Here is a 26731-nt window from a genome sequence, read left to right on the forward strand (position 1 = left end):
CTCAGAATGGCAGAATCTGGCCCGAAGTGCATTGGGCTCAAAGGTTGCTTTATGTGCATAGGGTGGGAGGTCAGGGAGTCATTTCATAAGCATGGAAGGAATGTTTATACTCACCAGTTTCCTTGTGATGTATCTTGTAGTAGATCAGCAGGGATCTTATAGAGACACTGACATAGTGATAGCACTGCAGCCTATATACAGCTTCATGAGTGCAGATGGATGTGTGGCAGTTACCACAGGGACAGGAATGGGGCAGGAAGGTAGTGTGTGGTAACAGCCAGTCAGGGACAGGAAATCCCACCAGACTCCCCTGGCAGGGTTTCCTGTGCATTCTTCTATGGGAGGCCAGGTTTGACCTCTGCTCATCCCCTGCTCACTGTCGAGTGCCCTCCTGCAGCAAGCATGTGGCCCCCAAACCCTGTGGACACCTTGAGACTGGAAGGGATATCTGGGCTCTCTATGGGCACAAGACCATCCACGCAGCCCATCTGGGGCTCTGCAGCAGCTCAGGCACTCAGCAGCTTTAGTCTTGCTTCCTGACTGCCCGGCCGCGTGGCAGCCGTGTTGGCAGGATTCCCGTAAAGGGGAGAGGGGCTCCCACTGTGGAGGGTGCAGCTGGCTGTATTATATCTCTAGAGGAATCTCTATTGGGTGTCCGGGGGGAAGAGATGCATTTCTCACTCCTTCCTCCAGTGTAGATACCAAACTAGACAGGCCCCTTTTTGAGAGGTTTGTCCCTGTGCAGTAGTGGGACAAAACCAGATGTGGTTTTCTCCAATGTAGGATGGGGGACGCTGCTCAGCACCCTGTGGCTCTTAAAAATGGCTTCTGCTCGAGCAGTGTGACCTCACATCTACTGTCCTGCCGGCAGGGGCAGGATCATGTTGGCGGGGGTGGGGTGATGCTGTTTCTGGATGTACCAGGATGTCTGGTATTCTGGAAACGGGTGAGTGGCTACCTTACTCCAGTGTACCCACTGCCTGCCCTATCCCCCCAGCATGCCTCATTGGGAAGAGCTACACCTCCATGGCCCCTTTTCCAGCACGGGGAGGGAGAGATCTGTTTGAAGGGGACCCTCTGCATGCCGATCAGAAGGATACGGTCTGGCCACACTTGTTCTTATGTTAATAACATACCCTGGAGAGGGCCTGGACACACCCATTGCTGGAAGTTCAGCAGCTGTGCCCCCAGAAATACGAACCGCCGTAGTCAGGGAACACAAATCAGACAAGCACTAGAGCTAAACACATGTCTGGGGTCGCGCTTTGCAACTCCCTGGAAAGCTTCCCTTCCGAGAGCATTTCTATGAAAAGCCAAACTAGGAAAGGAACAGGTTAAAGAATGTTCAGATTGATCAGCTGTATTAAAGTTGGCAGGGCCTGGTGAAATTCATCTTAGGGTGCTTAAGGAACTAGCTGAAGCAATCTTGGAATTGTTAGAGATTATATTGGAGAACTCATGGAGGATGGGTGAGGTCCCAGAGGACTGGAGAAGGGCAAACACAGTACTGGTCTTTAGAAAGGGGGACAAAGAGGACCTAAGTTTCCTGTAAGCTAAATAAGCTGCTGGCCATGCAGGCTGGGCAGGCGCTCAGGGAACCTGCCCAGCTGGGACCTGCCGTGGCCGGGGTAGGGGCGCCCCTTCCCCAGCCCCAACCTAGCCTGGCCCCAACCTTCTGCGGCTGGGGGAAGGGTGCCCAGAGGCGCTGACTTCCCCTTCAGCCAGGGGGTGCTTAATCCCCGCCCCACCCCACCTCTTCCTGCCCTGTCCCTCCTCTGCCCCGCCTCCTCCCCCAAGCGTGCCCCATCCCCGCTCTTCCTTCCCCTCCTGGAGCTTCCTACATGCTGCAAAACAGCTGTTCACAGCGGGCAGGAGGCACTGGGAGGGAGGGGGAGCTTGGCTGCCAGTAGCTAATTTTTCTCTGTGAGTGCTCCAGCCCTGGAGACCCATGTAGTCGGTGCTTATGGGGACACCCTTCCCCCACCCCCAACCCAGCCCCGGCATGAACCTGCTGCAGATGGGGGAGAGGCGCCGCTTCCCACCTCCACCCCAGGTTCTGTTGCAGGGAGAGAGAGCTAGGGGGAGTCCTCTCTCCCCACCATTGCCCCAGAGCACCCTCCTGCACCCCAAACACCTCATCCCCAGCCCCAAACCCCCAGCTGGAGCCCTCACCCTATGCACCCCAACCCTCTGCCCCAGCTCTGAGCCCCTCATCCCCAGCCCCACCCCAGAGCCTGCACCCCCAGCCAGAGCCCTCACACCCCTGCATCCCAACCCTCTGGCCCAGCTCTGAGCTCCCCACCACTCCAAACCCCTCGGCCCCACCCCCACCACATGAATTTTGTTATGTGCACCAATATGAAGGTGATGTGTCACACATCATCTCCATATTGGTGCACATAACAAAATTCATTCCACACATGGGTGGGGAAAATGAGAGGGAACGCTGAAGAGGATCCAGGGATTTATAGACCAGACAACCTGAAATCATTACCTGGAAAGATACTAGAGCAAATTATTAAACAAGAAAAAATTATACCAGACCAGCCTAATTTCCTTCAATAGGGTTACTTGTGGACTAGTGGATGCGGAGAAGTAGTAGATGTGATATACCCTGATTTTTAGTAAGACTTTTGGATACGGTCCCTCATGACAGTCTCATAACAAACCGGGGAAATGTGTTCTAGATGAATTTACTATAAGGTGGGAGCACAACTGGTTGAAAGATGGTACTCAGAGTCTAATTATCTGTGGTTCACTGTGCAATTGGGAGGGCATATCTAGTGCGGTCCTGCAGGGATCAGTCATGGGTCTGGTGCTATTCAATATTCAAATTAATGATAGAGTGGAGATTATGCTTATCAAATTTGCAGATGACACCAAGCTGGGAGGGGTTGCAAGCACTTTGGAGGCCAGGATTAGAATTCAAAACAACCTTGACAAATCAGAGAATGGGTTTGAAATCAACAAAGTGAAATTTAATAATAACAAGTGCAAAATTCTACACTTCAGAAGCAAAAATCAATGGCAGAAGTACAAAATGGGGAATAACTGACTTGGCGGGAGTACTGCTGAAAAGGATCTCGGGGTTATAGTGGATCACAAATAGAATGAGTAAACAAAGTGATGCAGTTGCAGAAGGCTAATATTATTCTAGGCGCATTACCAGGAATGTCTTGTATAAGATGCAGAGGTAATTACCCCACTCTACTCAGCACTGGTGAGGCCTCAGCTGGATACTGTGTCTAGTCCTGGATGCCTCACTTTAGGAAAGATGTGGATAAATTGGAGAGAGTCCAGAGGCGAGCAACAAAAATGCCACAAGGTTTTTCCTGACCTATGAGGAAAGGTTTAGTCTTGAGAAAAAAATCTATGGGGAGATCTGATAACAGTCTTCAAATATGATGAGGTCTGTTCTAAAGAGGCCAGTGATCAATTGTTCTCCGTGTCCACTGAAGGTAGGACCAGATGTAATGGGCTTAATTGGCAGCAAGGGAGATTTAGGTTAGTTAGTAGGAAAAACTTTCTAGCCATAAGGATAGTTAAGCTCTGGAACAGGCTTCCGAGGGAGGTTGTGGAACCCTATCACTGGAGGTTTTTCAGAACAGGTTGGACAGACACCTGTCAGGAGGGTGTAGGTTTACTTGGTCCTGCCTCTGCACAAGGGGCTGGACTTGATGACCTCTTGAGGGACTTCCCTACAGGGGGGAGGGATAGCTCAGTGGTTTGAGCATTGGCCTTCTAAACCCAGGGTTGTGAGTTCAATCCTTGAGGGGGCCATTTAGAGATCTGGGGCAAAAATTGGGGATTGGTCCTGCTTTGAGAAGGGGGTTGGACCAGATGATCTCCTTAGGTCCCTTCCAACCCTGAGATTCTGTGATTTCTCTGATTCTCTTAAAAGGGCTGATCTCCCGGGGATGGGCAGAAGGGTGTTGTCTTTGGAGTGCTTTCAGCTTTGAAATGAACTTCATCCGACATTCTGCCAAGATGCAAGTGTGGAAACAGTTTAGGAAGCAAGAGGCGTTCATTTGCTCTGCCTTCTTTTTATGTGGGCCTGCAGCCCTGCCAGTGGGTCAGGGTGCAGAAGGAACAGCTGCTGATTTATGCCAGCAGTTAGCATCGATTCACTTTAATCTCTCAGCCACGCCCAGGTAACGCAGCAATGGGCACAATATAAATCAGAAGAGTGCCCCAAGTTCCCCTGAGTAGGGGGCGAGGGCTCACAGAGCAAACATTCCACACACCCCACCAGTACGGGATGGGATCACCACACGCCACAGGCTAACAGGGACACAGTGTCACTGAATGGGCAATTGATCTTTGAGCTTGAGCAGACACAGCCGTTCTCTGAGGATGGGCGAGGTCTCCATCGCTCTGGCTTGCATTGTAAATGTAGTTGGTGCCTGTGGCTGTTCCTTTACCAGGTCAGTTTTCTACTGTCATTTTGTCCTATGTTGGGATGGGGTGATCAGATGCAGAATCCAGATGGAGGTGTTCGTATTGCTGCTAAAGTGCTGGGCCTTGTCACCCACCTAGCTCCTCCTTTCCTGGAATGTAACTGGCTTGCTGGGGACTCAGCCTTGGCACGTCACTGCGGAACACTCACTTTTCCTGTTGTGAGACTTGGAAGCCGTGAGGAAACCAAGCCACCCCCTCACTAGGGGGCCAAGGTGGGGGCACCTGCTGGCTTTTCTCAGGCTGATTGGGATCCCCTGCCTCTGGGCTCTGACTGCAATTTCACAGCTGCTAATGGCTGATCTTCCTTTCCTTTCTCGCAGCCTCTCCAGTAACTGTGTGGGGGACATGGGCTCTGTAGCCTTGGCCGAAGCTCTAAGAGTGAATCACAGTCTCACAACCCTTGAGTAAGTCCCTTGCCACTCGAGTGCCTGCAGCACCCCTGATGCATTGTTCTTCGCTGCCAAGGGGTGCTTGTTAATGCTCCACTGCTCAGCTTTCCCAAGGGCAGCGTCATGTGATCCAGAGTGATCTAGGGTGGCCTCCTACCCCATCCTTGTCTGTTCCCCCAACTCATGTCCATGGAAAGCAGAAGGGGCCTTTGTGGGGAAGGGGCTGGTAGGTTCCTTTGGGAAAATTTCCCGTTGATGATCTGCAGGGCGGAGGGGAATGGTTAGGGGCGTGATGGCCTTATGCATTTTCTATGGGGGATCAGTTCCAGGGGGTCTCCCAGGAAGTCTTGGTATCTTCAGAGGGTAGTAGCAGGAAGATTCAGCAAAGAAGACAGGAGGACTGGGGGTGGCATAAGGAGCCTTGGCTTTCCCCGTTGCAACCAGCCCTCGTCTGTTGTGTCCAGAGTTATTTCCCTGCAAGAGGTTTTGTGGCCTGTGGGAAATGAGTTGCTGTCCACTGTCTGCTTCCTCGTGGGCTCCATCACAAAACTTCTCCACCCTGGTTAGGAGTCTCAGCAGAGGGGCCGCAGACTCGCCTTAGAAACCAAGCAGCCCTCTGCCCTGACAGACGCGCTCCTTCCTGCTCAGGACTGGGGCCGGGTAACCTGGCACCATGGGCAGAGCGCCTGCTGCTCTTGCCCGTACTGTCCCTGTTCTGGGGGCAAATGGAAGACTTTTGTCTTCTCAGTCTGGCACCTTTCACCGGGAGCAGGTGCCCCTTCTGTGCCAAGAGGGGGACCTCAGCGTGCCCCTCTCTCCAGTGCAGCAGGGGGCACCCCCTCTCCCAGCTCTCCCAGGACTGCCTGCTGGGGCTCTGGCTGAACTTTCCCCACCTCTTTTCCTTTTTGTGCTCCCCATGTGTGGCCCCACCAGTCCAGGGGCCTCCTAGCCAGCTGTCTCTTGAGGGGTGTCTGTCAGTCCCAGAAGAGGAAGCTGGACAGACATGTGCCTTGCACCTATTTTTTGGCCTCTACCTACCTCCTGTCTCCAAGCAGAGCTCCTCTGGGTGGCATCCACTGGCTTTTGGGACTCCTTTGGGGAGCTGGGGGCGTTGTCTGGGGCTCTCTGCTTGGTGTCCTCAGCCGCCTCATTCTGAACCTGTGACCTTCACTCCTGCTCCTGCTTTATCATTTGGTGTCCCCACTGCTTAAGTGATTGCTGGCTCTGTGGCCCCTCCTCCATTGGTGGGGACAGGGCTTTTGCTTTGGTGGGCTTTGCCGACCTGTCCAGGATTTCCAAGGCTGGCATGTTTTGCCATGGTGAATTCACTCGTAGCCACACAAGGTGAACTCATCCAGTGCTGGGCTGGTACGAAGGCCCACCGCATCGTTCCTGTGGTGACACTCTGCTGTATCTCTTTGTGTTTTAGCCTCCAGAGCAATTCGATCAGTAACGCGGGGGTCACGGCGCTGATAGGAGCACTGTGCTCCAACCGGGGCCTCATCAGCCTCAAGTAAGTCTTGGTCTCAGCTCTCCCCTCTTCCCAACACTGCCCCACTCAGATCACGAACACATACACTGGCTGGCCATCTGGCCAGAGCTGCCACATGTTGTCACCACAAGAATTGTGTCATTCGGCGCAGAACCTTCCAGGTCTCTCTGGCAGTAATCTTGTTTTTTGCACTAGCTACAGCATGCGTTCCTTGCTACTGAAGCATGGGCCCCCGCCCTGCAGCTCCTGGGTGAATGGGACCAGTATCCGGCGGTGGGGGGGAGGGGAGAGTGAGGGGAGGCCCAGGGGGGCAACAGGTTTGCACCCAGCTAATTGGTCTGGATCCCAATTTGGTGGGTATCACCTCTTCATGCAGCTGAGCTTCTCTTCTAACTTGGTTCGTTTTTTTCCTTGTGAAATGTATCAGCTTAGCTGTGCTTTTTCTAATCCTGCTGCTAGCAGCGAAACCATTGCAAGCCAAAGAAGGTCAATGGGGGGGGGGGGAAGGGGAAGTCTCCTTGGCCTAGGGTTACCATATTTCAGGTTCCCAAAAAGAGGACACTGCCGGGTGTTGGGGAGAGCTAGAGGGGCTGTATGGGAGGTATTTGGGGGGTGCCGGAGGGGTGTGTGTGTGTGTGTGTGTGTATTGGGACAGGAGAGGGTATTTGGGGGGTGCTGGAGGGAGTATTTGGGGGTGCCAGAGGGGTGTGTGTGTGTACTGGGATGGGAGGGGGCATTTGGGGGGTGCTGGAAGAATGTGTGTTTGTACTGTGAGAAGGTACTTGTGGGGTGCTGGAGGGGTATATGTCTATTGGGACAGGAGAAGGCATTTAGGGCGTGCTGGAGAGGGAGTATTTGGGGTTTTTTGGAGGGGGTACCTGTGGCCTCACTCTTGAGTTGGGAGGGCACTGTCGCTCCCTGTCATGGTGGCAGGGTGGCTGGTGCAGACCCAGGACACAGTGCCAGCCTGTCCATCAGCACCTTCCTGTGGGGTTCTCCCCCACCCCAGGGCTGGGATCTGGGGCCTGGGTGGGTGGGATCTGGCAGCTCCCGCTACAGGGAAGGGACCAATCAGCTGCAATTGCAAGGAAGGGACCAATCGGATGTGGAGCCAGCTCTTTCTGAGCTGCAACATCTGCTTGAAAACTCCCGGACGTTGCCTCTGATTTGAAAAATCCCCCTGAACAGAGGGCAGAGGATCAAAAGAGAGGCAATGTCTGGGGAAACCCAGACTTACAGTAATCCTCCCTTGGCCAATACACTTAACATTTTCCAAAACACCCTCGTGCAACTGAGGAGCTGGACAGCTCAGGGGACTGGGGATGATTTAGTAGCTTCCATCTGTAGGTCAGTTCCAGTCCAGCCCAGCCTGCTCCCTGATGGCTAGTCAGGGAAATACGTTTGCTGGGTCTTAGTCCGTTTCATTGGATGTTTGTCTAAGAGCTCTGCTCTAGGCATTATTTGGGGCCGTTCTCTGGCCTGCGTTCACAGGAGGTCGGACTAGCTGCTCACAATGGTCCTGCTGGCCTTGGAGTCTATGAAGATTAGACAAAAACCAGGGCCACTATTGTTGCTAATGGACCTCTAGTTTCTGCAGGGCATGAACAGCTGCAGGGGGTGGCTCAGAGGTGATGTGCACTGGTAGCAGGGATAGGTGGGGCGCTTGCCCTGCTCCTGTTCTACGGATAAATACAGGCTGTCAGTCCAATGCTAAACTCACTTACAAAAGAGAGAGAGAGAGAGATTTAACAAAATTAGGGTGGGAGTTTTTTCAGAATCCCCAACAAGGAGCACTGGACTGTGTTGCCAAACTCTGTGAGTTTGAAGTAAAACATCTGTGAGCAATGCAGGCAACAGGGGCAAATGTCCAAAGTGGAGTTACATGTTTCTATTGTTACATTTAGAAAGTACAATGTGCCAGACTGAAACTTGGGATATTTATTTCCTGCTGCAATGCTGATCACAATACATTTCTTCCCTGCTTATAGAAACAAATAAAATAGGCTAAATCACAAAGGTGCTTTTTCTAAGGTAGATTTTCCTGCACAGATCAGACACCAATGGAGACACAGATCTTTAAAATTGTTCACTGATATTGCCATAGAAAGGACAGTAAAGCCTGCAGGGGATGCTTAATAACAGATGAAGACCCACTAAGCCTCTTCCAGTAGATCACAAATACCAGAAATGCTGCCATTTTTTCCCCATTGCATTGTTCCCAGGTCCGTTCCTAGCAGGCGTGGCTGATTGCTTCCACTGAATACAAAGGCCATTACCAGAGGTTTTTTTTTACAATGCATTCCATTTTAAATTACAAGAATACAAACAAAATGAGAATGAATGAAAAGTTCTAGCAGAAGTGAGCCAAGGCTGAGAGCCTTTGCAGACTGCTCCCGATGGCTTTGGCGCATGGGTGTTCTCCAGAATATTTCAGGCCACTTGGGTGCCGCAACAGATGTGCTAAGCTCCTTTATGGGGACTACCGTGGCTTTGAAAGGCAGAGCTGCACTGCAGCTTCCTGTCGAAGGATACTGCCTGAGCAGCAGTTGCTGGAGGGGTTTTGTCTGCGAGATCGGCAGAGATCCCAGAGCGGCACTGGGCAGCACACATTGGTGCATGTACCATGGCTCCTGTTTTGGAGATGCAGTGATTGTTACCCCTGGCCATGACCCATCTCACCCAGCCACTTCCCCTTTACGGGGTACAGCACCTCTGAGCCTGCTTTCATTACTCTCCAGGGACTCTGTCCACTCCCTGCATCCTTCCCACTGCCACTTTGTAGCCCCACGCAGATATAGGAAACATCTGGCCCTGTGCTGCGCAATCTCTGTGCCCAGCAGAAACCCCGTGGCAATGAGTATGGTGTATATTTGGGAGAGGTGGGGAAAAACGAAAATATCCTTCTGCTGAATAGCCCAGCCCAAACTCAGCCGCTCCTTTGCGGCTGCTCCCCACCTAGAGGATAATACAATGGCACTGGAGGAACATGCCGTGTCCAAGGCACGGGGCAGGGAGTCTGTGAGTCATTCCCAAAGTGAGATGGAAATTGTAACCCCCTCTGACTTGGGGAGCAGGCAATAAACGGGGGGAGCAGCCACGTGGCCTGGGGAGGGCCATGGGAGCAGCGCAAGAGGAAAACCTGGGCTGGGCTAGTAGTTCATCGGTGATCATTCCAATCTGTTTTTTTGCTTCCTCCCCTAACGGGGATTTTTGCCGGCCTACAAAGCGCAGGGCCTGGCGTAGGGAGGCTGTGCGGGGGTGAAGGGAGAGCGAGGGCATTGTTCAGGGCCTCAGTGACTGCAGCAGTTGCTCAGGCATTGAACGTTCACCTGCCCGTGCCAGGCGGTCTTGCCCTCCCCCATCTGCCCCAGAGAGCCCTCGCCTACAGGCTACCGCCCCCTGCTGGCCCAACTACCAGGTGGTTTGTCTTGTTTGCCCTAAAATGCAAAGAGTGCCCGGAAGAGAATGAGAAATGTCCTGAACTGTTCCCACTCCTTGCCCTGGAAGGAGGGAATCCCAGTGACCTCTTGTCTTTTCCTAGCCTTCGGGAGAATTCCATTGGCCAAGAGGGGGCGCCGGAGATAGCCAACGCTCTGTGCACTAACCGCACGCTGAGGAACCTAGAGTAAGTCAGCCGGCTTTCGAAGTCCAAATCCTCTGCCCCAGCTTACGCTGTGTGCTCGGCAGCCGTACTGCCCTCAGGCAGGTTGCAGGGGAGTCGCTCTTGTGCGGGAGGACAGGTTGGTACGCGGCTGTGGAACACTCATGGCCAAGGGTGTGTCCTTGGGGTAATGGGGAACACTCAGGCTGGGGATCAGGTGAGTCTGGCCAAGGAGAAGGCATGACAAGGGGCAGCGCTGTGATGGCTCATCAGGGGTGGGGTGGATTGGCCCTTTCTAGGTCCAATCTCTGGAGCCATATCATCACCTCCATTGTTTTCCCTTTGAGTGAAGGGATTTGCCCCAAACCAGCATCCTCCCGCCTCCCTCCAGCTCTGCAGACGTTCCTCCATCTGTACGCTGCATGGCTCAATGTCTGCTGCTTTTGGGGGTGCTGTACTTGGGTGGGGAGGAGTCGGGGCAAGACAGCTGCTCTCCACAGCACCATCCCCCCTCCAGTGCCAGCATCAGCTTCTGCAGACTCCAGGTCTGCCCTGGCAGGTCCTTCTGGAGGGTTTGTTTGGGCCCAAACACAGGTGAGCAGGCCATGAGGGGCAGGAGGCTGGGGAGCACGGGGGAGGGTTGGGGTTTTCCAGTGACAATCCCCACTCACATGACACTCCAGGAGCTCTGTTAGTTTAAGCTCCTGGGGTTTCTCACTAGGCATGATCTGGTCTGAGGAGCCTGTGGTTCAAGTATGTAAGCAGGCCAAAAGAAGTTGTGCTTGGCTTAACCATTTTATAACTTGTAGAGTTCTGTGGAAAGCAGAACGTAGAATACCCAGAGTGAACCTGACTGATCCCTCTGGAGTACTTTGCCTCGGCAGATAAGACAGCGATTCATCTAGTGAAGTTACCAATGGGTTCTTGAGAAGAAGACATAAGCCAGTGTGAAATATCCTGCCACTGGGGGTGGGGGAAGAAGGGGTAAAATCTTCCTTACTCCAGCTAATGATTAGCAGATGCCCTGAATTATGAGGATGGAGCAAGCCCTTGCAATGTTATCCTGACTAGTACTAGTGCAGACACTCTTCTTGTTCCTAAAAATGTTTAGTTCCATTTTGAAACCTTGAAGCTATTTGCCTCCATGTCCTGCAGCAGTGAGTTCCACAGACTAATCACTCATTACAATGTAAAAACCATGTATATTTTATCTGTTTCCCATTAATTGCCTTTTAACGTCATCCTATTGTCTCTTCCCTCCCCTGCCCCCTTTGCACTTGTCTCACTGCACTTCAAGCCACCAGAGGTAGGTGTAATGCATCACACTGTGTTTAACTCATTTCTCTATATTTTGCCTCTAGCCTAGCAGCGAATCTGTTGCATGATGAAGGTGTCAAGGCCATTGCACTGGCGATGAGAAAGAACCAGACGCTCATGTCCCTGCAGTGAGTTTCACCTTGGCCCTGATTTTTGGTTCCTTCTCTTTAGCAGCTGTCCCTGAAGTGAGTGAACAGCCCACAACTATGGGTCTCAGTCTCTCTCAGCACAGCACAGCTAAGTGGACAGGGGAGGGCTCCATGCTCAATGGCATTGTCATGGGCAGCACTGTAAAGGTTGCATCTGGCTGACTGGTTCAGATCCAGCCCAGGCCAGTAGAGACTGAAAGCTGTTACTTTATGATTTTGCCGTGTTGGTCCTAGGATATGAGAGTGTCAGGGTGGTGGAGGACATATCTTTCATTGAACCAATTTCTGTTGGTGAGAGCGACAAGCCTTCAAGCTACCAAGAACTCTTCTTCAGGGCTGGGAAAGGTACTCAGAGCCAAATACAAGGTGGAACAGATAGTTTAGCAAAAGAGTTACCCTGTATTCTAAGAGATCATTCAGAAGTGAAGTGGCCCGTTAACACCACTGCAATCATATGACAAAAATGGGGGGTTACTGGGTTACAGATTATTGTAATGAACCATAAATCCATTAATGACTGCTTCCTGGAGCAGCTAGTCCTGGAACCCACAAGGGGGAGGCAATTCTTGTTTTAGTCCTAAATGGAGCACAGGATCTGGTCCAAGAGGTGAATATAGCTGGGTTGTTCAGTAATAGCAACCATAATGTAATTACATTTTACATTCTTATAGGGGGGAAAACACCAAAGAAACCCTCCACAGTAGCATTTAACTTCAAAAAGGGAAATTACAAAAACAAGGGAGCTAGTTAAATGGAAATGAAAAGGAACAGTCAAAAGAATGAAATGCCTACAAACTGCATGGAAACTTTTGAAAAACACCATAATGGAGGCTCAAACTAAATGTATACCCCAAATAAATACATAAAAATAGGCCCCAAAATGCCCGCATAGCTGAACAACAGAGTAAGAGATGGTTACAGACAAAAAGACATCCTTTAAACATTGGAAGTAAAATCCTACTGGGGAAAATAGAAAGGAGAATAAACTCTGACAAGTCAAGTGTAAAAGCATAATTAGGCAGGCCAAAAAAGAGTTTGAACATCAGCTAGGAAAAGACACAAAAACTAATAATAAAAAAATGGAGTGCATTAGAAGTAGGAAGCCAAACAATCAGAGTGGCGCCTGGATGATCTAAGTGCGACTGGAGCACTTAAGGGATATGAGGCTATTGCGGAGAAGCTAAATGAATTCTTTGCATCAGTCTTCCCTGCAGAGGATGTGAGGGAGATACCAACATCCTTTTCAGGTGACAAATCTGAGGAACTGTCCCAGATTGAGGTGTCATTAGAGGAGGTTTCGGAACAAGTAGCTCAGTTAAACTGTAATAAGTCACCAGGACCAGATGGTATCACCCAAGAGTTCTGAAGGAACTCAGATATGAAATTGAAGAACTAACAACTGTGATATGTAACCTATTGCTTAAATCAGCCTCTGTAACAGGTGACTGGAGGATAGCTAAAGTGATGCCAATCACTTAAAAAAGGCTCCAGAGGCGATCCTGGCAATAAGCTGATAAACCTAACTTCAGTACCAGGCAAATTTGTTGGAACTACAGTAAAGAACAGAATGATCAGACACATAGATAAGCACAATACATTGGGGAAGAGCAACATAGCTTTTGTAAATGGTGAGACATAATCTCCCATCTATTGGAATTATTTGAGAGTGTCAACAAGCATGTGGACAAGGGTGAGCCAATGGATATAGTGTACTTGGACTTTAAGAAAGCCTCTGACAAGGTCCCTCGTGGATCAGTAACTGGTTAAAAGATGAGAAACAAAGGGTAGGAATAAATTGGTGATCAGGAACAGTCAACATGGATTCACCAAGGACAAGTCATGCCTGACCAACCTGATTGCCTTCTATGATGAGATAGCTGGCTCTGTGGATATGGGGAAAGCAGTGGATGTGATATTCCTTGACTTTACCAAAGATTTTGATATGGTCTCCCACAGTATTCTTGCCAGCAAGTTAAAGAAGTATGGATTGGATGAATGGACTATAAGGTGGATAGAAAGCTGGCTAGATCGTTGGGCTCAACAGGTAGTGATCAATGGATTGATGTCAAGTTGGCAGCTAGTACCAAGCGGAGTGCCCCAGGGGTCAGTCCTGGGGCTGATTTTGTTCAACATCTTCATTAATGATCTGGATGATGGGATGTATTGCACCCTCAGCAAGTTCACAGTTGACACTAAGTTGTAGGGGAAGAGGTAGATACGCTGGAGGGTAGGAATAAGATCCATAGTGACCTAGACAAATTGGAGGATTGGGCCAAAAGAAATCTGATGAGGTTCAACAAGGACAAGTGCAGAGTCTTGCACTTAGAATGGAAGAATTCCATTCACTGCTACAGGCTGGGGACCGACTGGCTAAGTGGCAGTTCTACAGAGAAGGACCTGGGGATTATAGTGGACAAGAAACTGGATATGAGTCAACAATGTGCCCTTGTTGCCAAGAAAGCTAATGGCATATTGGGCTGCGTTTGTAGGAGCATTGCCAGCAGATCGAGGGAAGTGATTATTCCCCTCTATTAGGCATGGGTGAGGCCACATCTGGAGTATTGAATCCAATTTTGGGGCCCCCCACTACAGAAAGGATGTGCACAAATTGGAAAGAGTCCAGCAGAGGGCAACAAAAATTATTAGGGGGCTGGGGCACTTGATGTATGAGGAGAGGCTGAGGGAACTGGGCTTATTTAGTCTGCAGAAGAGAAGAGTGAGGGGGGATTTGATAGCAGCCTTCAACTACCTGGAGACGGGCTCCAAAGAGGATGGAGCTCGGATGTTCTCAGTGCTGGCAGATGACAGAACAAGGAGCAATGGTCTCAAGTTGCAGTGGGGGAGGTCTAGGTTGGATATTAGGAAACACTATTTCACTAGGAGGGTGGTGAAGCGCTGGAATGGGTTACCTAGGGAGGTGGTGGAATCTCCATCCTTTGAGGTTTTTAAGCCTGGCTTGACAAAGGCCTGGCTGGGATGATTTAGTTGGGGTTGGTCCTGCTTTGAGCAGGGGGTTGGACTAGATGACCTCCTGAGGTCTCTTCCAACCCTGATATTCTATGATTCTATGAAATTGTCAATTTTCGCAGTGGAGAGAGATAAATAGTGGGGTCCCCCAAGGATCTCTACTGCAGCCAGTGCTGTTCAACATATTCATAAATGATCTGGAGAAAGGGTAAACAGTGAGGTGGCAACATTTGCAGATGATACAAAATTACTCAGGATAGTTAAGTCTGAAGCAGACTGCGAAGAGTTACAAAGGGATCTCACAAAACTGGGTGACTGGACAACAAAATGGCAGATGAAATTCAATGCTGATAAATGCAAAGTAATGCACATTGGACAACATAATCCCAACTATACATACAAAACAATGGGGTCTAAATTAGCTGTTACCCCTCAAGAACAATCTTGGAATCATTGTGGATAGTTCTCCAAAAACATCTGCTCAATGTGCAGCAGAAGTCAAAAAGCTAAAAGATTGTTAGGAACCATTAGGGAAGGGATCGCTAATAAGACAGTAAATATAATGCTACTATATAAATCCCTCATACGCCCACACCTTGAATACTGCATGCAGTTCTAGTTGCCCTCTCTCAAAAACGATGTATTAGAATTGGAAAACATACAGAGAAGAGCAATAAAAATGATCAGAAGGATGGAACTGCTTCCATATGAGCAGAGGTTAAAAAGACTGGAACTATTCAGTTTAGAAAAGAGACTATTCTAGAGGTCTATAAAATCATGACCAGGGTGGAGAAATTGAATAAGGAAGTGTTATTTTACCCCTTTATATATCACAAAAAACAGGGGTCACCCAATGAAATGAATAGGCAATAGGTTTAAAAAAAAAAAGGAAGTTCTTCACATGATGCACAGTCAACCTATGGAATTCATCGCCAGGGGTTGTTGTGAAGGTCTAAAGCATAAATGGGTTCAAATAAAAATTAGATAAGCTCATGGAGGACAGGTCCATCAATGGTTATTAGCAAAGATGATAAGGGATGCAACCCCATGCTCTGGCTGTCCCTAAGCCTCTAACCACCACAAGCTGGGACTGGACAACAGGATGGATCACTCCATAATTGCTCTGTTCTCTTCATTCCCTCTGGAGCATCTGGCACTGGTCACTGTCAAAAGACAGGCTATTGGGCTACATGGACCACTGGCCTGACCTAGTATGGTCATTCTTATGTTCAGATGCAAAACCTGCAGGCATATCTTTACTGCTGCCATGATCAATACCCCCCAAAACACACCTTTCAAGATCCATGGGTCCTACATATGCCTATCATACCAAGTGGTGCACCTCATCCAGCGCACTGAATGTTCCAATAACAACTATGTGGGTGATACCAGACAATCATGCTGTTCTCAAATGAACTTGCACAGAAAAACTATAAAGAAACACTCCCTCACCTGTGGGCACACACTTTCCCACAAAATGATCACTCCATAGGTGACCTCTCAGGCCTTGTCCTAAAAGGAAACCTGTACATCACCTTCAAAAGACAAGCCTAGGAGCTTATCATAACTTTGCTAGACACTTAAAAATCATGGTCTTAATAAAGACACTGGATTTATGATTTATTACAGTCAGGTGTAACCCAGTAAACCCTCCTCCCCCTTTTTTGTCCTGTGACTGCAGAGGTGTTAACGGGCTGGTTTGCCTTGAATGGTCTTTTGGAATAACTTATGCTGAACAATCTGTTCCACCTTGTCTTTAGCTTTGAAATGCTGGGCGGGTCTACACTTAAAACACTGCACCGGTGTAGCTGTGCCGCTGTAGCGCTTCGGTGAAGATGCTACTATGCCGACCGAAGAGCTTCTGCCGTTGGCATCGTTAATCCACCTCCCCAAGAGGCAGTCGCTAGGCTGACTGGAGAAGCTCTCCTGCAACTTAGTGCTGTCTGTACTAGGGGTTAGATTGATATAACTGCCTTGCTCAGGGATGTGGATATACAGGGGTGTGGATTTTTTACACCCCCGAGAAACATAGTTATACCGATGTAAGTTTGCAGTGTACACCTGGCCTGTGATTGCCTTTACCAGACCTGAAGAGGAGCTCTGTGGAGCTCAAAAGCTCGTCTATTTCACCAACAGAAGTTGGTCCATTAAAAGATATTACCTCCCCACCTGGCTACTGTATGATGACTTTTCAATGGCTTGTGGAATGGTTGGTGGTGAATTGGAGTCGACATCCCAGACCCCTCCCACCGCTGGCAACCTTTGCAGATGCAAAAGTTTGAATGGGCCTTAGGTGCTGAACCCCTCTCTCGCCTGGAGCCCGTCCTCTCTCTCTCCAGGGCAACTTTCACCAGCCCTTCAACCATGTAATTTTTTAAGGCTGAAGAGCCATATGAGCCCCATTTCCTCAGGCCCTTTTATTAATGTCTGATTAATCAAAGCTACTACGTTACCGATGGATTGTGTACTGTAATGTGATGGATGGATTTGCATAGTGGCGTTTGGAAGCCTCAGATATGCAGGTTTACTGGGCGGGATGCAGCTACTCCAGAACAGCCTGCGGAGAGCTATCCCCTCTTGCAGCTGGTCCCCCAATGAGAAGGGCCCGTTCCCCTTGGCTGGGGGCCTCTCCCCATTTGCAGAGTCCCGCCCCGCCCCCCAGTGGTAACCCTTCACCGCTCACTCTCTTTGCACAGCCTGCAGTGGAACTTCATCCAGTCGAAGGCAGCCAAGGCGCTGGCCCAAGCACTACACTCCAACACAAGCCTGACCAGCCTCGAGTAAGTGATGACTGCAGCACGTCTCCCTGCCTGGCTGCATCGCTGGCTCAGGGCGCGTGGGTACCGGGGTGGGGGTGGGGTTGGTCACATACTTGTGGGGGGTTAGGAGTTCGTGCTGGCGGAGCAGATGAGACCCCCGCCTCAGCAATGCCAAAGCCCTGCGCTGTGGGGGCATCGCAGAGCCGTCTCGGGGAGCGCGTCCTGCTTTGCTCTGTGACTCTCTGGCAGGGGCTGCATGCGGCATGTATGGCTGGGCTGTGGACTGGGGGATGACAGGAGGCCAAGCAGGAGCAGGGCAAGCAAGGGGGACCAGCCCTTTTGGGTGCTCTGCTATGTGCCGAGGGAGATTCTCTAGGGTCTCTTGCGCCTTCGCTTCCCCGGCAAAGGAGGTTCTGTTCAGGACATGCACCTGTTTCGCTGTGTCCTAGTCACTTACCTCTGACCAGCCAGAGCCAGCCGGGGGCCCCGACAAACACACCCTAGACTAGTGGTTCCCCAGCTCGCTTGTTCTGCAGGTCCCTCCAGGGACCCACTCCCTCCCTCAGCCAGCTCCTCTCAACCCTGGGTCTTCCCTGCTGGAGCATCACCCACCCCCGCACAATAAACCACTCATGACCCACGCAGTCAGGGTCCTGCAGCATCCCCCTTCGTGGCCACTCGGCCTGCTCGATGTTCTGGCTGGGGGGCTGCCGCCATCCCATGGGCGATGGAGGAGAGGGTCGTAATACCACAATGTTGCACCGGGGAGGGGGGATACTTGCATATACTGACAGAACCCCGAATATTTGGACAGCAGGTCACCCTGTATTGGGTATTTTTGTTGCCTTATATCTCACTGCCTGGCACCCTCTGAATTTCACCCTATTGAGAGAGACCTGTTCGCTGCCCCTCTGGGCTCCATCGACTCCGCCTCCAGGGCCAGAAGGGATGGGATCACCTAGGCTGACCTTCTGTATCCCACAGGCAAGAGACCTGCCCCACAATAATTCCCAGAGCAGAGCTTTTAGCAAGACATGCAATCTTGATATAAAAATGGCTAGTGATGGAGAATTCACCACAATCCTTGGGCAGTTGTCCCAGTGGCTAATTAACCACACTGTTAAAAAATGTACATCTTATTTCCAAGCGGCTGGACCTCATCACTGGGCAGTTTCACGGGCTAACAGCACACCCCCATCTCGCCATGCGGCAGTGGTCTGCGTGTGTCGTCTGGAAGCTGCAGCAGTTTGGGGCATACAACTCAGGGGAGCCAGCTTGTGTCCTGACCCTGTCAGGAGCCATTAACCCTCCTCCCAGAACCTCTGTTGCCTCCGTGACCCATATCCCCATGTATGTGCTTTAGGGGACAAGGGCCATATATGCCATCACGTGGCACTTGCTGTGTTTCAGTTTGCAGGAGAACGCTATTGGCGATGAAGGCACGATCGCCCTTGCTGCTGCTCTGAAGGTGAACACCACTCTCACCACCCTCTGGTAAGCGTCCACGTGGTGCCGGGGCAGAGAGGAGGAGGAATATGCACTGTATGTGAAATGTGTAGTTGTGCGCAGAGCAAGGGCACTCAGCCTGCTGGCTCCATCTGGACTGAGACCCTCCAGGCAAACAAAACCTGCTGCTCCCCAGCTCCTCATAGTCCTCCAAACACTGGACTTCTGGAGAGTTTGGTAGCTAGACAGTTGCATCTGTCCCGCTAGGCAAGAGCTCCCAGTCAGACTAGTGCGTGCGGGCTCCCTAAAAGGGGGGGGCACTGGTGCCAGAACTGTGTCCCCACCCTTGTGCCGACCCCCTTCTCCCTGAGCCCCTGCCCACCCCTTCATCCCAAGACCCCACCCTCTGCTCACTCCTTTCTGTCCCCTTCCTCACATCGCTCGTCCTTGCGGCCTGTAAAAAGTGATGGGGCCATGCCCCCTGGTCACCATGCTATATGGGGTGTATGGCTGCCAGGTCGTAGAGTGACATTAGATCCTGCTCATTAGAGTGGCAGTAATGAGTGTGCTAGAGTGAGATGGGAGGTGTGTTTGTGAGTGGGGAAGGGAAGGGTGGCCATGGGACGGCAAAGGTGAGCTATTGCCTGGGGGTGAATGGTTGAGCCATGTCTCCTGAGTCCATTGGAAATCTGGGGAGATGTCTCCCTCTTCCGTTGCCATTGGGTTGTCACAGGCAGAGAGATGGCCGGGATTTAGCTGCGCCTGCCCCAGGTGATGTGCCAAAGCTAATAAAGTTGGCCTCAGGGTCCTACAGGAAGCGGGGCTCCCGCAGGCTGCGAATTCATTGGACAGAGAAGTCCTTTGCTGCTAGGGGATGGCTATAGGTACCTGCCGCACTGTACTTCAGCACCATGTCCTGCAGAGAGCCAGCCACCCACACCCGGCAGCAGGGAGCCATCCCTGCTTTGTAGTCAATTAGCTCACAGAGCCTGTTGTGTCTGTCTGTGCTGGACTCCAGACACAGTTTCCTCTTGTTTATTGGTGAGTTACTCGGTGGGGCGAGTGTTTTAATAGAGAATGTGCTGCCGTCTGCCTGGCTCATCAATACATCCTCGGCTGGGTCAATGCCCTCATGGCAGGCCCCATCTCCTCGGGCTGCCACGCTCCTCCGCAGGATGAATGTGCTAAGAGAACAGCGTTGGCTTGTGAAGCCAGCCCCCACAGCCTGTGTTTCTTGGGTCCGGTTTGCCAGCTCAGTGTAATGCGTGTCTGTCGGGCGCAGGCCGGCTGAGATAGCTTGCCATGAATTGCACTGAATGATCCTTGTTCTCTTGCAGCCTCCAGGTGGCTTCGATCGGGGTGAGCGGGGCCAAAGCCCTGGCGGAGGCCCTAGTTGTTAACAGAACCCTCACAACTCTGGAGTAAGTGTTCCCCAGCTGTGCTCCTTCTCCAAGTAGTCCCTGCGACTTACCTCTCCTCAGGCCCCTCCGGGAGATAAATCCATCAGCTCTGTAGCACGTCCAGATCATTAGGCTGGAAATCCTTTGGGAGCCCTCAGTTCCAGCATGTCTAAGCCCCAGGCCAACTGACATGTGCTCTGTCTCCCCCACTGTCCCTCAACCTGCCTTCTGTGGTTGTATGGAATCCCCATATTAGCTTTCGGCGCTCTTTGTCCTAATCGCCCTTTTGTATTTCCTGCTTCCCTGCAGCTTGAGAGGAAACTCCATCGGTGTGTCTGGAGCCAAAGCTATGGCCAATGCGCTGAAGGTCAACCGCAGTCTCCGCGTTCTGAAGTAAGTAGCTGCCATGCTGGGGCAAATGCTAAAAAAATAAATTGCATTATCAAAGCTACAGTAAAAGGCTGGAAAGGTGGCAAAGTCCAGGACTCAAAAGTTAGAAAGTGCTCGAATGAAGGTTCCCTGTGCAATCTTAATTTGGCTTCCTTGTGCGCATGCATCATGATACAGGCTTTAATTACCTGATCACATACTATTTCCCTCCTCCCCCCCATTGGACCCCTATTTCATTCAGTGCATAGGAACTAATCCCCTCAATCTGTCTTGGAAATGGCTGAACCGCACTTGCTGAAATGTTCCAGACAAATTCAGCCTGAGGCAGATGCCCAGCATGGGAAATTTCAATCCAAATGGTCAAAGTTATAATTGAAAATGGAGTCTTATAATGGAAAGTGTCAGGCAACCTTAACTAGAGGCGTCGCCACCAGCACTGTCTACAACGAGTCACCAAAATGCTTCCAAACTGTTGTGTACCTTTTCTGTATCTAAACAGCAGCTTTGGCCCTAACTGGCTTCCTTTGATCTGACTGCTAGTGATAGATGGTTCCATCACACTTCATCATCAAAGGAGCAGCTGTGATGTCACAATCCTCTATTGTTACTAACCCTCTATTGTGAAATGGATGGAATCAGGCAGGGAGAAGAGGCCAGCTATGAAGGAAGAAATCCAAGTCAATACACAAATCCCGTATAGATAAAAATAGAGGGTTTAACCGATAAAATAAATCAGACTTCCTTATTTTTTTAATTAAATACAGGTTTATTTTTCACAATAAGCCTATTTAAAATTAAATTAAGGTCTAAATTTACTCTATTCTGTTAAAAACACTTTAAATTAAATAAAAAATATATTAAGCAGTATACATTTGCTGCCGAAATCTTTAAGAAAGCCAAATCACTGGAAGATAGCGGCTAAACAGCTGAAACCAGAGGTTGACAGCAGTTGCCTTTTTTTCAGGTGCAGAGAGAACATTTTCTTCATTTCAGTTTAGTCAACTAGTTCGGTTCAATGACTAATTCATTCTAGGTTAAGAAACCAATTGGAAGTTAGAAAAGCAGGAAAGCTTGTTTTCTTTTTCCAATCTATGAATAAAAATGACGAGGTCTACTAGTTCTAAAATCTTGTAGGACTAACCAGGAACAATTGGTTCAGTTCACTAACTACAGATAATAGTTCAGATATTTAATAAAACAATTTGTTTTAGTTGCAAAATGGTGATAATTTTTATCTTGTGTATCTAGCACATTAAAATAGCTGTAATGGTACCAACCAATGAGACTCAAACTTTCTTTAGGAAAATAACTAAAAAGCGCAAATGCAAAACAAAATTAAAATCGATGATGTAAATCAAGGTTTCCTGCTTGCTGACTGAAATCCATGATTACAACTGGTGTTTTAAATTGCTTGGATTTAAATCAGTCTACCCTGATAGTTCTGCCCAATGCTTTCTCCGGGCCTCACTTCTTGATGAGTCTTTGTCTTCCCTTCAGCCTCCAGGAGAACTCCTTAGGCATGGATGGAGCTATCTGCATCGCCACAGCTCTGACCGGAAACCATGGCCTCACCTATGTCAAGTGAGTGGCAGCTGAGTGCCCAGCTGCATGCGGGCATGGTTGGCAGATGGATGGAGATGTGTGGAAAGAGTGTGAACTCACCTGCTTCTGGGACCATGGCGGCTGTGCTGTAGTGTCCCTCTGTGGGTAGCATAAAGTTTCACTTGTGAGACCCACTCCTCCACCCCATACCAGGCCCAGGCTGCCGCCTCACAATGGAATGCCCAAACTCCACAGGAGGTGTGAAGCCCTGCCCCCAAGTCCCTGCCAAACACCACTGGGGGGGCTAATGGGGTTACCAAGGTGTGGAACCCTCCTGAAAGCCAAACCTTCCCCAGGACCCCCACAGGGCTGTGCTGTGCTAACCCCTGGGTCCCTCCAGCTCCCTCGTGGCCTGGGCTGGACTCACTGGCTGCTCCTTGGCAGTGTCCCCAACAATGCCCAGGCAGATGCTGGGCCATGGACTCCAGCCTCCCAGCTGTTGGATGGGCTCAGTGCCCAGAGCTGCCTTGGAATTGGGGGCAAGCTCCCAGGCCAACTGGAGCTTGCGCCAGGCCCCTGGCAACAGTACAGGGCCTCTAGGGACAAGGAAGGGGGCTTGGCTTGAAAGTTCACGCAGCACGTGTGGGCTGAATGTCGTTTCCAACCCGAGGCCTGGGGGGGGGGGGATTTTCCTTGGGTGGACTGACTTGGGGGGCTGGAGGTGGGGGCGGAGGGTGAGGGGCAGGAGGCTGAGGGTAGCAGAAGTGGGGGGCAGCGCTTTTCCTTCCCCGACCGTCCCTTGCTATTGCTGGGCCCTTGTGCCTGCAGGACTGGACGACCTCTCTTGCCCTGTGGGAGCCCCAGCCATAGGCCTTTCATCTTCTGTTACGCCAGACACTCCTGCTTTTCCAAGCTGTCACCTGTCTGGTCCTGAGCCAAAGCCAGATGTGGTTTGGGCTGGTATCAAACGGGGCGCCATTTTGAAGAGGGTGCTTCTCTGTCTCCATGTGGCATGAGCTTGCACACACCACATATGCGAGGTCACGCCAGCGGGGATGGGTCTCCCAGCCCTCTGGGGCACGTCTACACTGCACACTGAGCCCAGGTTCTGACTCAGGTTTAAGCCCAAGCACCTTCCGTCCCCACACAGATCAGTCTGACTCAGGTTTGCAGGAGCTCAGGATTTGGAGCCTAGGACCCTGTGCGGGGAGGGGGGGTGAGCCCGGTCAGTTTTCACTGTGCACTCAGCTCAACCCACAGACCCGAGCCAGGGGGTCTGCATGGTGGCCGCGGAGCAGGACTGTGAGACCTCGCTCCAGCAACTGTCAGCCCAGGTTTACAATGCAGTGTGAGCATGGGGACACCAAGTCCCACAGACAGGGGCTTAGTGGGCAGTGTGGCTGTACCCCTGCCAGCTGGGCAGTCCTGCTCTGGGGATCAGACCGTGCTGGGAACTAGTGCGGCTGTGCGCTCGCTGAGGTCATGCCTGTCCCTTGTTCTCTCCCAGTCTGCAGGGGAATTGCATCGGCCAGTCCGGCGCCAAGGTGATCGCTGACGCCATCAGAACAAACTCTCCGTGCTGCATCGTCGAGATGTGAGGGCCGGCTGCACCGGGAACAGCCAGCGCGAGTCCGCAACGGGCAGGGGATGGGGCAGAGACTCACTTTAATGACAGTGCCGGGTCAGCTCAGCTGGGGGGTTCCCCGCATCAGAGCACAGCAGTGCAAGGAGCCGCTTTCCCAGCTTGACCCACATGGCCAATCGAATGGCCCCGCGGATTCTGACTGGCTCAGAGCGCTGCATGGGGTGATGGAGGTGCTTGCTCCAGCTGTGCTGATGCCTAGGGGCACCAACGAAAGCTGCCGCCGGGGCTGCTCCTGCAGGTGCAGAAGGATGTGTCTCAGTAGCATGGGTGAATGAGGGCACAGTTGTTCCAATGGCCGCCGGGCCTAAGGAATGAGCTTGCAGCAGCCGGGACCGTTAAAAGTCAGGCAGGACAGGTGCAGTGGGGACGTGGCTGGAAGAGGGCGGGAGGGACGCAGTGCCAGCAATTTATCCCACCTCACTTATCCCTGTAACCGAGAAACCCTCCTGCCCTGCTACCGCCGAGCCTGTCCCGGGATCTCCACGGCACAGCGGTGTTGGTGTGTCAACTGGCAGGACTTACCTCAATGGTTTGGTAGGTGCAGGGCTTGCCAGGAGCCCTCCTTCCTACCCGTCATGTAAGGCCAGAGCACTGTGCACAAATACAATGCCTTTAAAACTGTCCCTCCAGGACAGAATGTCCCCACCTCACAGCCTGGTGTGTGTGGGGCCTGGTGCTGTGTGTACCTAGATGTGTGAGCATGAGGCACTCAATGTACAGGTACACCCAGAGCTCCCACCACGGAGAGACCCCTGCAGAGCCAGATAGTGGGAATTATTTATACAGTTATGACTGGACTGCCAGGCAGCTGCTTCCTCCCTGTCATTATTGCCCAGCCCTGCAGGCTGTATGGCTATTTAATCCCATTGGGGTTGTACATGGTAGGGACATGCAAATCTCTGCTCCCGAGGTTCACCACATTTCCTGGAGTAAGCTCCAGGATGGTTGGTGTGTCCTGCTTTAGTGGGTCTCTAACAGGAAACCTCTTGCTTCCATCAGCTCATGTGGAGCTTTGGCTTGTGAGTACCTCCAGGCCTGTAGAATGAATAAACCACCGTGCTCACGTGGCATCTAACAGCGAGCGACTTGGGGCTCGGCGTGAGACTGACCATTCACCATTCAGTGTCTATGCCCCTGCAAAGCAAGAGGTGTAATGGTCTAGCATCAGCCCACAGAGGGGGCTGCAGCTGTCCAGCAAGCAAGTGGGAAAAGAGGAGAGGAGAAGAGCTGAAGGAGGGGAAGGTGACTGCAGTGTGGTTAGGAAACGAAGTGCATGGAAAGTGGGTGGTTCCTGCCCAGTTCAGTTTATTTCCAGCAGGTGTCTGCTTCCGGAAGCTCCTAGTCACAAAGTTTTGCCACGTGAAACAAAATCTTTAATCCAAACTGACCCCATGTTCTGTGCCCTTCTGAAGGCGATCTCGCTTGGCTGGTCTGCTGCTGACATGCTGTGACCCTAGGCCAGCCATGGCACCTCTGGGGCTCAGCTTCCCCCTCTGCAGAATGGGCCCAGTGAGAACAATCCAGCGTGTGGCCAGGCTCAAGGGGACAGATTTATAAAGGTATTTATTGATTTCAGTGGCCGTTAGGTGCCTAAATATCACTGAGTGGCTGGGTCTAGGTATCTGCCCAGGGTTCCTAGGCTCTTGTTTGTGCACGTTGCTGTGGTGGATCGATGCTGGTTGAGAAGCAATGCAGTGAGCCCCCTGGAAGGGGCGATGCCTGTAGCAGGGCTAAGAGCCAAGCTGCAGGGCCTTCTACCACAGCTGCCCATGCTAGGACACGAGCGGCACGCCTGCCAGCCATGCAGCAGTGAGACTCTAACAAGGAGTGTGACCGTGTGATGAGGTGCCAAGCTCTGGAATAAACGGATTCCTAACCGAAGCAATGACGTGAGCGTTCTTCCCTCCCTCCCGCGCCTGCTGTTTAGGAATTTCAAGGGGGGACTGATTGTAGGTCCCATCCTCTCTAGTGTGTGGGACACCGTGTCCCGCCTTGCTAGGAGCGGGGCAGCACTCCCCTGCTGTGCACAGCATGTGCTACGAGGTGGAGCCACCCACTGCATCAGTGCAAAGGCTCCACAGCCATAAGGAGCAGGGTGTGTGGGAGCCCTGGGGCAGCGCTGAGCTGCGGGGCAGCACTCCAGCCATGCCAGAACCTGGCCTGGAGCTGTCACATGCCATCTGACGCTGCTGTTGGCTCTTTGAGCCCACATCATTTAACCCATTCGGACCAGTAGCAGTCTGGCCTTTTGTGTGCTGGGGGCCCCTGGTCATGCAGCCTCATTGGCTCCAGGCGAGGTGTGGAGGGATTAAAAAATGGAGAGGTAAATTAGCAGCTGGGGCTAATACTGCCCTGCCCAAGGCCTTGAACAGGGGTGGATCCACATTTCTGTCCCTGTCCCCACCCAGGTCAGAGGTCAGCTTCTCTTGGAGGCATGTCAGTGACTGGCCCAAGCGAGCAGGCAGTTGGAAAGAAAAGCTGCTAGTAGAAATGGGCTGAAAAGCAGCAGGAAAATGCTGGGTCTAACAATAACTGTGCCCCGGTGGCCTGAGCTCGCCATGGGTTCGTTTCTTAACGCTTACATCCAGGTTCCCTTCAGGGAGTGTCTGGGGGGAATGATGCAGCTAAGCCCAGCATGGTGCCACCTTATGAAAAGGCCCATGGACTTGCCAAACCTCCCTAGTTACCCCTGCCTCCCGCCAACTAATGGATAGTGCAGAACCTGCTAAGACCACAAGGCTACTGGCTGGGGCTTCTAGCCAGAGGCCGGAGCCTCAAAGGTATTTAGGCCCCTAACACTTTTGAGGGTCTGGGCCAGAGAGCCTGAGCCTCCCTCCACAGGCAGATGGCGCTCAATGCAGTTTGGCAGCTGGGAACTAAGAGCTGTAGGGCTGGGTCACCCAGCCCTGGAATTTCCCAGTAAAACAAACTGGAGCGGGACACTTATTTCCCCGAGAATACCCTGTCTCACTTCCCCAGCTGGGCGAAACTTCTTCCAAAAGGGCAGGGCAGGACAGCAAGGCTCTCCCCAAATCATCAGCTGTTTGTCATGCTGGCCCCAGGATATTATACTCCTGGGGGAATTCCGAGCCACTGCACCTGCACAGAACATATGTCCCCTGCAGATTTCTTTGCTTCCCTGCAGAAAAATGACTTTCTGACAGGGAAGCAAAGGA

At 51.5% G+C, this 26731-nt stretch overlaps 1 protein-coding gene across 8 annotated transcripts in view; it reads left to right on the forward strand.

Annotated features, from left to right (window-relative positions):
• Positions 1-25436, forward strand: part of NLRC3 (NLR family CARD domain containing 3) — an 85443-nt gene extending 60007 nt beyond the window's left edge. For 5 of the 8 annotated variants that reach the window (XM_038420804.2, XM_038420806.2, XM_043493516.1 and 2 more), the window contains 10 exons: positions 4779-4862; positions 6277-6360; positions 9881-9964; positions 11302-11385; positions 17070-17153; positions 18543-18626; positions 19916-19999; positions 20288-20371; positions 21866-21949; positions 23418-25436. In XM_038420804.2, the coding sequence (XP_038276732.1) occupies positions 4779-4862; positions 6277-6360; positions 9881-9964; positions 11302-11385; positions 17070-17153; positions 18543-18626; positions 19916-19999; positions 20288-20371; positions 21866-21949; positions 23418-23508 (847 nt within the window). In that variant the 3' untranslated portion in view covers positions 23509-25436. Of the gene's footprint in view, positions 1-4778; positions 4863-6276; positions 6361-9880; positions 9965-11301; positions 11386-17069; positions 17154-18495; positions 18627-19915; positions 20000-20287; positions 20372-21865; positions 21950-23417 lie in introns of those variants that run through there. The other 3 variants (XM_043493519.1, XM_043493520.1, XR_006274640.1) reach the window with 2 other exon arrangements.
• The last annotated feature ends 1295 nt before the right edge of the window (positions 25437-26731 follow it).

This window comes from Dermochelys coriacea, chromosome 10 (assembly GCF_009764565.3).
Source record: "Dermochelys coriacea isolate rDerCor1 chromosome 10, rDerCor1.pri.v4, whole genome shotgun sequence".
NCBI classification, from domain to species: domain Eukaryota; kingdom Metazoa; phylum Chordata; order Testudines; family Dermochelyidae; genus Dermochelys; species Dermochelys coriacea.